We start from the raw sequence: 10,874 nt of genomic DNA, 5'->3' as shown, positions 1-10,874 counted from the left end.
TAGGGAAAGTTCTCCCCACCAGTTCTTCTAATAGAGCCTCTTGACTTTTCAATGAGAGAATCCAGCAAAGTGACTAGATCTATATTTAGCATTTGCTCCTCCGTTTCATTTTAGAATCAATTTATTTACTTCCCTGGGGCAAAAGTTAAGATTATTTATTGGAATTGTACTGACCTCATTGATTAATTTAGGAGAAGTTGACATCTATATGATATAGACGTGACTTATTGACTATGTCTCTCTGTGTAAGAGGTGTAGTTTTATTTTAGTTTTCTCTATGTCATCTCAATAGTTATAAAATTTTCCCTATAAAAGTTATTTTTTACATCTTTTATTAGGTTTTACTATTTTGGGGGTAATAGTTCATATCTTTTTTGTTTTGTTTTGTTTTGTTTTCTTGGAGAAGTTTTTGCTATAGGGCGCTTGGGCTGGCCGGCCGGACAAGGCTATAGGGCGCGTGCGCTCGCCAGACAGACAGAGAGAGTGAGAGAGAGAGAGATAGAAAGCGAGAAATCACCCCCCGGGGGATGGTCACGCCGCAATCCCTTCTCCTCCATTCTCCTCTCGGGATCTTGGGCATGCACGCACACGCGCCCAGCGTGAGTTTAAGCCACCAGGTCCAGGACTCGAACCACGGTCAACTACATGGGAGTCCAGTGACATAGCCATTACACTAACTGCTGGTCCCAGTTCATATCTTTTTCAATTATGTTTCCTAAGTATTTATTACTCTTAGAAAAAATGCTGTTGGTTTTATATTTTGGTCTTAGATCTAGCCACTTTGCTGGATTCTCTCATTGATTGTAGTACTTCATCTAGAGACTCTCCTTGGTTTTCTTTGTAGATTTTTGTCATCTGTGAATAATGCTGATTTATTTAGCTCTATGGAGTCCTTTTTTTTTTTAAGAAAGATCTTTGCTTCTCTGTCTGGCGAGTGCATGCGCCCTATAGCAAAAATCTCTTCCAAAAAAATAAAAGATCTTTGCCATAGGGTGTGCATGCTCACCAGAGAGACAGAAAGTGAGAAATAACTTGCCAGTGGGGAAGACCACACTGCAATTCCTTCTCCGTTCTCCTTTTGGGATCTTGGGCATTCATCACACACACCCTGCATGTTTTAAACCGCTGGGTCTGGGACTTGAGCTGTGGTTGGCTACGTGGGAGTCCAGCAACATAACCATTACACCATCTGCTGGTCTCTCTATTTAGACCTTATACCTTTTATTTCTTTTTTCTTTTTAGTTTTCTTTTTAATTGACACATAATAATTGCATAGATTTATGGGCTAGTATGTGATGTTCTGATACATGAGTAAGTTTTGTAATGACCAAATCAGGGTATATTGTTTTAATTTGACCAGAGAGAGAAAAAGAAAGTGAGAAAGCCACCAGGTCCAGGTCCAGAACGCAATCTGCAGTTGGTCATGTGGGAGTCAGTGCCACAATCACCACATCACCTGCTGTTCCCAATTAGTATGTATTTTATTATCATGTTGGTGTGCCTGAAACCTGCATGATAATGAGAGTGTCATGTTTTGAATGACATAAAGGAGAGGATTCTAACATTTCACCATGAAGCCTACTGTTTGCTATAGCTTTTTGTAGACACCTTTTCCCTGGTTAAGGATGCGTTATCTTGTTCTGTCAGTCATTCAACACTTACTGATGTACATTGCAGGAAAGAGACCGGTTTCCCAGATAAATGAATGTTGTTTAAATATTAGAACTGTGAAGTCTACATTTTTATACAGTATTTTCTCTATAGTACGAAGAGTTTATTTTTGTCTGTTAATTGCTTCTGAAACCCTAACGGTCAAATAGACTAAAATCTTCATTCTGTTGTATAATAAATGCAGGAGATATGGAGGACGTGAGAAACGTGAGTATGATTCTGTGGTTTCAACTGCCAGCAGTTCCTGCACAGTTTAGTTTAGAGAAAAAGTGTCCTTTCTTCTAAAAATACTGGAAGCATCAGACTTGCCTGCTCACTTTGGTCATATATCCTTTCACCATTTCCTTCAATATGATTTCAGAAAAGAATAACTTTTCTATTCGTGTTTATGAAATTCTTAGTTTCACGGTGGATTTTTTTATTTGGCCCAAGCCATATTTATTTTTGTTTTATTTTTTCCATTACCTTTAGTTCGTCTTTTTTGTTTGTATTTTTTTTCCTCTTTTTTAGGTTTTGCCGTGGGGCACATGTACTCATTGAAGAGAGACAGAGAAAGGGAAAGTGAGAAATTATCCCTCAGAGGGTTGAGGGATGGCCACACGGCAATCTCTTCTCCTCCATTTTCCTCTTAGGATTTTGGGAACACACGCATACATGCTCAGCATGATTTTCAAGCTGCTGAGTCCAGGACTTGAATTGTGGTTAGCCATGTGGGAATCCAGCACCTCAACCTCCATGCCACCTGCTGACCTCTGTTTCAATTAAGTATAGTGTATTGAGTTTTTGTTCTTGTTTTGTTTTGAAGACAGATTTTTCCTATAGGGTGCATATGCTCTCCAGAGACAGAAAGTAAGAAATTTCCCCCCAGTGGGAATGGCCACAGCATAGTCCCTTCTCCATTCTCCTCTTAGGATTTTGATTACTCATGCACACGTGCCCGGTGTGAGTTTTAAATCGTTGGGTCTGGGACTCCAATTGCAGTTGACTATATGGGAGTCCTGCAGTGTAACCATTATGCCATCTGCTGGTCCTGAGTTTTTTTTTTTTTTTTAATGCAGCAATTTTAAGCATTTTCTATTTATTTTTCCTTTATTCATGCTAGAGCATGTGTGTGAACATGAAAGAAAAACATCCATTCACCCATCACGTGAATGTCATAGAGATTCATGTGATAATAGAGAAAAAGAGATAATATTTAGTTTTGGATTTTTTTTGAACTACAGTCCCTTTTCTTCCCCCTTCAACTCCTGCCCTGTGGTAACATTATCCTGATGCTATTTATTATCCTTATGCATGGATTTTATTCTTTTATTTTATTTATATATATATATCTCCCTATTAGAAATATATAATTATATTTTGTGTACTTTTAAAATGTACATAAATGTCTCAGAGTCTATCCTATTGTGTTCTGCATTGTCATAAACCATTTTAATAATTGTACAAGTAGATCTCTTCATATGTCTAATGATAGACAATGAGATGATTTCTGTGTTTTGGCTGTTATGAACACAAGCAGTACTATAATAACAATTTTTTAAATGAGTACTCATGTATTTTTCTAGGGTAGGCCCTTGAGAGAATGATGGGTCATATAGACAGTATACAGGTCTTTAACTTTACTAGGCATTTCCAGATGACTTTCCCTATCTTTGGCAATGTGCTGTGTAGGCAGAATGTTTAATTTTTTATAATCCAATGAATGTGGAAGGGTTTCTTTTAAAAATTTTTCTTTCGAGAATGTTCGTTATTTGTATTTTTTCATTGTGTCTAGGAATGTTAGGGATGTATATCCCTTGAAAAATGCTACTGACTTCATCTTTCTATCCTTGATTAATATGGGTTTTGGCCCTTTGTGTTTTTCTGCAAATATTCTATTGGTATTCTTTTCCCATTTTCCCATTCTTTTGGATATTACTATATAAGAGTTATTTATATATTCTGGATGCTGCTTTGTTACATGTTTCTCATTTTGTATTTGATGATTTCTTTTAGCAGTTAAAAATGGAATCCAAAGTATTAGTTTTTCCCTTTATGATAAATGTTTTTGTGTGTTTTTTTCTTATCTTGCTCAATAAATCTCCCTCTCTTGATGTCATTAAATTATTCTCTCCTGTTTTCTTCTAAAGTTTTCTTTTACTTTTCACATTTGGCTCTTTCATCTAGATTTGAATTAGAGGGCTCTATGTGAGATTCAGGCTTCTTTTGTCATATGTGTATACAATTGTCCCACCATCATTTTTTTAATACTACCTTTAGCTTTTGACTGACTTATCCTCCTACCTTTGAAATATACCAGGGGCTGTATATAGGTTTGTTTCTGGGCCTTCTTCCTGTTACCACTCTGATGATCTCTTTCTAAAGCAGCATCACATTTTATTTACTATAGCTTTACAATAAAATCTCCCTCCCAATTGTGCATCTTCAAAATTGTACTAACTTTTCTTCTTTCTTACTCTATCAAATAAATTTCAAAATTAATTCTGGAATTATATTTCTTATTAACTTGTAGAATGATTTCTTTTCTTTATTGAAATCTAGTAAACATATAAAAACATGTACAAATCATAAGGGTACCACTTACTGATTTTTCCATAGTGTGCCCACTCAAGTCTCCAACACATAGTTCCAAAAATAGAATAACAGAACAGAAAGAATACACTGTAGAAGCTTTCTTTCTGAAATAGGGGAGCTCTTCCTAGTAGTTGCTTCCCCACAAGTAGGTGATCACTGTCCTAATTTATTTTACCATAAATTGAAGTCTTGCCTATTTTTGAGCTTTATGTAAATGGAAACATACAGTATATATTCTTTTTTTTTAAAGAATTATTTTATTTAACTTTATTATTATCATTGTTATTTTCCAGTTTTGATCAGAGAGAGATCGAGACAGAGAGAGAGAGAGGAAGTGAGAAAGCAAGCCACCAGGTCCGAGACTTGAACCATGGTCAGCCATGTGGGAGTCCAGCGCCCTTAACCACCATACCACTTGCCAGCCCCAAGCTCTGGCATACAATATATATTCTTTATGTCTGTTTTTTTTGGGTTTTTTTTTGAGAGGTTTTTGCTATAGGGCGTGTGCGCTCACCATACAGACAGAGACAGACAGAGAGACAGAAAGCGAGAAATCACCCCCCAGGGGGAATGGCCATGCCGCAATCCCTTCTTCTCCATTCTCCTCTCGGGAACTTGGGCATGCACGCACATGCGCCCAGCATGAGTTTTAAGCCACCGGGTCTAGGATGCGAACCGCAGTCGACTACATGGGAGTCCAGCGACATAGCCATTACGCTAACTGCTGGTCCCTATGTCTGGTTTCTTTGATCCAACATTGTTTTTGTAGGATTTCTGTATTTTTGGCAAGTAATTTATTTCCGTTGTCAAATAGAATTCACAGTATAAATATATCTCATTTTCTTCTACTGTTGATACACATTTGAATTACATCCAATTTGGGGCTATTAGGAAAACTACTGCTTTGAGCAGTATCTTCCTATCTTTTGGTGTTCATCGTATACATTTCTCTTAGATGTATACTTTGTGATATTATTTGGGTTTAGGATTTTTCTTGTTGAACAGCTTTTAATTGCAGATTTAATTTTCAAATAGATACCATATTACTAGATCTTCTGTTTCTTGTATCATTTTTGCCATTGTTTTTCCAGAAAGATTTGTTCATTTTATTTAAATGTTATAAATATTTGGTTATGCCAAACACTTGGCTGTTTGTAATAGGTGTATTATTTTTTGAAATCTCTGTAGAGTTCAATTTATTTTTATCATTAGTTTTATCATTCTCCTTTCACTGAACTTTTCCTGTTCTTACTGTGCCAGCCTTTCTGTTACTCAAGTAATGGAGAATCACTAGCCTCATTATCAAGCCACATGTAACCATAAGAGAAAAGAATTACACAGGAAGACCAGGGTCTCTAGCACAATTTGGCATTAGGGAGCCTGGATATGTGTGGCGAACTAGGATCAGAGACAGCTTTAAGTTTTTCTTTTTTCCTGTAATAGGAAGATTTTATGATGCTTTTCTTTGATACCACCACCCCCTTTTTTTAAATGTAAAGTTTCTCAACTTCCTTTGGTTGTTCTTTATCTTTTCTTTCCTTTATCACTAAGTATTCTCTTTACCATTGCTAGGTACAGTTTTTCTTTATACCGTCTGTTGTTTCCTCATACCTTCTTATTCATGGTCCTGGTGCTTTGCGGCCCCATTCTGTGATTCTTTTTAGTCTCTGTGCTGCTACCCACTGACTGAACCTCTCCATGGTTCTTGTTAGTGCCCAAGGCATTATTTGATTGGCCTAGTAGAGAAGACCTTTTATGCAAAGCCTCTTGGTAGAGGTTGGCTACTCTTGACGAGGCCAAGATGGCGTTCACACAGTGCAGCGTATGGCTGTTCTGGGCTGACTCCTCTACAGAGGGCTACAGTTAAAGTCTTCCTTAGAAAGGGCTCTGCACGCAGTGTGTACTGTGATTGATTAATACAGGGAAGTTCTAGAAAATTAAATAATTGCAGGAGTTACAGTGCTTCCACCTCCTTTCATGTGTTCTGATGAAATGCCAGTGAATAAATATATGCTGGTAAAACCAATATATAGAATTTGGCTTATATGGGACCAGCAGTTAGCGTAATGGCTATGTTGCTGAACTCCATGTAGTTGACCGTGGTTTGAGTCCCAGATCTGGTGGCTTAAACTCACACAGGGTACGACGTGTGCATACGTGCCCAAGATCCTGAGAGGAAAACAGAGGAGAAGGGATTGTGGTGTGGCCTTCATCCCGGGGGGTGATTTCTCGCTCTGTCTTTCTGGCGAGTGCACACGCCCTGTAGCAGAAACCTCTCCAAAAAAAAGGCTTATAAATCTCTTTGAGTAGTCATCTGTATACAAGTAGTAAAATTCATGTGCAACCAACCCAAAATAGGGCCTTGGGCAGTTAAATGTTTAATACCTGTAGTTTTGGGGCCAGTAGGTGGCATGTTGGTTAAAGATGCTGGATTCCCACATGGCTGACCATGGTTCGAGTCCTGGACCTAGCAGCTTGCTTTCTTATCTTCCCTTTCTCTCTCTCTCTCTTCCTCTGTCTCTTCTCTGGTCAAATTAAAATATAAGGACTGGCAGGCAGATGGCGTGGTGGTTAAGGGCACTGGACTTCCACATGGCCAACCATGGAAGGTCAACCAGGTCAAGTCCTAGACCTGGTGGCTTGCTTTCTCACTCCCCCATCCTACTGTGTCCCTCTGCGGTTAATTTCAATAAAATAATTCTTAAAAAAATAATAGCAATGTAATAGGAAGATTTTATGATGCTTTTCTTTGATACCACCACCCCCTTTTTTTAAATGTAAAGTTTCTCAACTTCCTTTGGTTGTTCTTTATCTTTTCTTTCCTTTATCACTAAGTATTCTCTTTACCATTGCTAGGTACAGTTTTTCTTTATACCGTCTGTTGTTTCCTCATACCTTCTTATTCATGGTCCTGGTGCTTTGCGGCCCCATTCTGTGATTCTTTTTAGTCTCTGTGCTGCTACCCACTGACTGAACCTCTCCATGGTTCTTGTTAGTGCCCAAGGCATTATTTGATTGGCCTAGTAGAGAAGACCTTTTATGCAAAGCCTCTTGGTAGAGGTTGGCTACTCTTGACGAGGCCAAGATGGCGTTCACACAGTGCAGCGTATGGCTGTTCTGGGCTGACTCCTCTACAGAGGGCTACAGTTAAAGTCTTCCTTAGAAAGGGCTCTGCACGCAGTGTGTACTGTGATTGATTAATACAGGGAAGTTCTAGAAAATTAAATAATTGCAGGAGTTACAGTGCTTCCACCTCCTTTCATGTGTTCTGATGAAATGCCAGTGAATAAATATATGCTGGTAAAACCAATATATAGAATTTGGCTTATATGGGACCAGCAGTTAGCGTAATGGCTATGTTGCTGAACTCCATGTAGTTGACCGTGGTTTGAGTCCCAGATCTGGTGGCTTAAACTCACACAGGGTACGACGTGTGCATACGTGCCCAAGATCCTGAGAGGAAAACAGAGGAGAAGGGATTGTGGTGTGGCCTTCATCCCGGGGGGTGATTTCTCGCTCTGTCTTTCTGGCGAGTGCACACGCCCTGTAGCAGAAACCTCTCCAAAAAAAAGGCTTATAAATCTCTTTGAGTAGTCATCTGTATACAAGTAGTAAAATTCATGTGCAACCAACCCAAAATAGGGCCTTGGGCAGTTAAATGTTTAATACCTGTAGTTTTGGGGCCAGTAGGTGGCATGTTGGTTAAAGATGCTGGATTCCCACATGGCTGACCATGGTTCGAGTCCTGGACCTAGCAGCTTGCTTTCTTATATTCCCTTTCTCTCTCTCTCTCTCTTCCTCTGTCTCTTCTCTGGTCAAATTAAAATATAAGGACTGGCAGGCAGATGGCGTGGTGGTTAAGGGCACTGGACTTCCACATGGCCAACCATGGAAGGTCAACCAGGTCAAGTCCTAGACCTGGTGGCTTGCTTTCTCACTCCCCCATCCTACTGTGTCCCTCTGCGGTTAATTTCAATAAAATAATTCTTAAAAAAATAATAGCAAATGAAATTAAATAAATAATTCCCTTTTAAAGTTTATTCATTTATTTTATTTATTATCATTTAAGTTTGCTATAGGGCATATGCGCTCACCAGAGAGAGACAGAGAGGAAGCGGGGAGTGAGAAAGCAAGCCACCAGGTCCAAAACTCCAACCATGGTCAACCATGTGGGAGTCCAGTGCCTTAACCACCACGACACCTGCTGGCCCTGAAATAATTCTTCAAGAAAAAAATGAGATAAGCAAATGGAAATTGGCAGTCTTTACGTAGAAGCAATATAAAACACACACAGGCAGATTAATGAATATTTAATGAGAAAACGATTATAATTATCCTGTTCAGGTTAGTTCTTATTTTATTTTAAAATTTACTTATTTATTCATTCATTTCATAAACAAGAGAAACAGAAACAGGATGAGAGAGAGAAACGAAGAGGAAAGACTGAGAAACCACACTCTCAACAGGGTCTTGGGACTGCGATCTACCACCAGCTCTAGCCAGTCCTGCTTCATGTACACACATGTGCCTGGCTTACTCTGGGAGGTCTTCGGATGGGAAAAGGGACTCTTCCCGTGTGGATCAGCCTCACAGAACATTGCATTTTACCACAGTGCTACTAAGTAGCCCTGTATTTTCTTTTTAGTACCCAGACCCAGCTGTGTATTCTGCTAAGACTTTACTTTTCTGTAACAGCATAATTTACATCTAATACTAAGAGGTCCTCTTTCCTTTTGTGTTAGTTATTGATGACTTACTTAAGTATGCTACCAAGTAAAATTTTGCCTACCAAGTTTTCGTTTATGGAATAAATGATAGGCATTACATAAAAATCCTCTGGTACAATAAGTAAAATTGTTATTTTTTTATTTTTTATTTTCTAGGGGGACTCAGAGAGAGTAATGATAATTACTGGACCAAACATGGGAGGAAAAAGCTCCTACATAAAACAAGTTGCATTGATTACTATCATGGCTCAGATTGGTTCCTATGTTCCTGCAGAGGAAGCTACAATTGGGATTGTGGATGGCATTTTCACAAGGTAAAAACATTTTATAAAGAATTATTTACTTAATTTTAAAATTTATTGTTATTATTACTTTTTAATTGCTATAGGTCATGCACGCTCACCAGAGAGACAGAGAGAGAAAGTGAGAAAGCAAGCCATCAGGTCCAGGACTTTAACCATGATTGACCTTGTGGGAGTACAACGCCCTAACCACCATGCCACCTGCCAGCCCTTCTATCTGAATATATTTCTGAAAATTAATCAAGCTCACATTGTCCCATGATTTTTCTTTTTATGCACATATTTATATGAATAGATTTTCTCTTAAAATGTTGGGAATTTAGGAGCTTAAGGAAATAGTTTCATCACTAGTATTAAAACTAGGAGAGACCTAGGAGATCATTTTGTCTTAGAATTTTCAAGTTATTTTTAGTTACTGAGCTCTTACTTTAAATAAAATCATATTTAGAAAGTCCATATTTAAGCAGACAAAAGCATATCTGTTCTACCTTCCAGAGGTAGAAGGCTTCGAGACTGGGCTGACAGGCCCTGTAGAACATAGTGGAAAACTAGTCCACTCTCCCCATTTGATAGGTGGTGGCCTGAGGACAGCCTGAAAAAGACACTGGACCAAGATCATTTAATTTCTATTTCTTTCCCTTTAAGAAAGGTCCATACAACTAATTCGTACTCTCAATACATGAACTTAAATACCATGCCATATTAAAAATATGGGTAGAATATCCTAGTCTTCCTAAGGAGAATTAATAGTTTAATCTGTTTGACACCTTAAGGTTTATCTGTTCTTAAAATATTATTTATATTTCTTGCATATGTACTTTATAAAAAGTAAATCAAGTCTATATGTTTATGGTCAAGTGCTGTGTAAAGGTGTCTGAATTATTGTCTAGGTTCATATTTATATAATAGCTAACATTCACATGAGAACATATCACATCTTAATATTGATGTACTTGAAAGACGTTAAAATACTGTAAAGCGAGATTTTCTTCTGAGAATGAACAAAGCATGGTGACCTAAATTCTGTTAGATGCCATATCACCAAACATATGTTATTGTGTCTCCATGTATTTTTAAGTTAACTCAATATAAGATGTTTAAACTCCCACTTATATTTCACTAACCAGAACTATGTCTCATGGGCATAATTTCAAGGAAAACAGAAAATAATGATCTGGTTTTGTTCAGCTTTTACGATAGATTTAAGCACAGTAGTTGAGGATGAATCCAGAGATGGCCAGAATATAGTTTCTACCACAAGGAATGAATCAGTGTTAACAACAGCTAACCTTTGTGAGAGCCATTTACAACATATAAAGCCATTTATAACATTCTTCTTAGTGTGCAGACACCGTCGTGGGCCCTTTATTTAACGTGCTTTATGTAAGGTACAGTCAGTGCACACAAGTCTAAGCCTTCTGGAAAACAGACCACACTAATTTTAAGAAATTTTTGCATTTGTTCATTTATTTTCAGTTACTTATTCATCCAACTTTTTTTTTTTGGGTAGAGGGTTTTTGCCTTAGGGCACATGCACTCCCTGGAGAGAGAGATAAGAGACAGAGATAATGAGAGGGAAAGTGAGAAATCACTCCCCCCC

General features: G+C 38.1%; 1 protein-coding gene across 1 annotated transcript in view; it reads left to right on the top strand.

The window, feature by feature from the left end:
• MSH3 (mutS homolog 3) overlaps window positions 1-10,874 on the top strand; it is a gene marked incomplete in the record, with an annotated part of 248,405 nt that overhangs the window by 175,338 nt on the left and 62,193 nt on the right. Inside the window, 1 exon segment of the mRNA XM_014585921.2 lies at window positions 9,129-9,286. Within this exon segment, the coding sequence (XP_014441407.1) occupies window positions 9,129-9,286 (158 nt within the window).

Source organism: Tupaia chinensis, unplaced genomic scaffold, assembly GCF_000334495.1.
Source record: "Tupaia chinensis unplaced genomic scaffold, TupChi_1.0 Scaffold000099_1, whole genome shotgun sequence".
Taxonomy (NCBI): Eukaryota; Metazoa; Chordata; class Mammalia; order Scandentia; family Tupaiidae; genus Tupaia; species Tupaia belangeri.
This window is presented reverse-complemented; position numbering and strand designations above follow the sequence as displayed.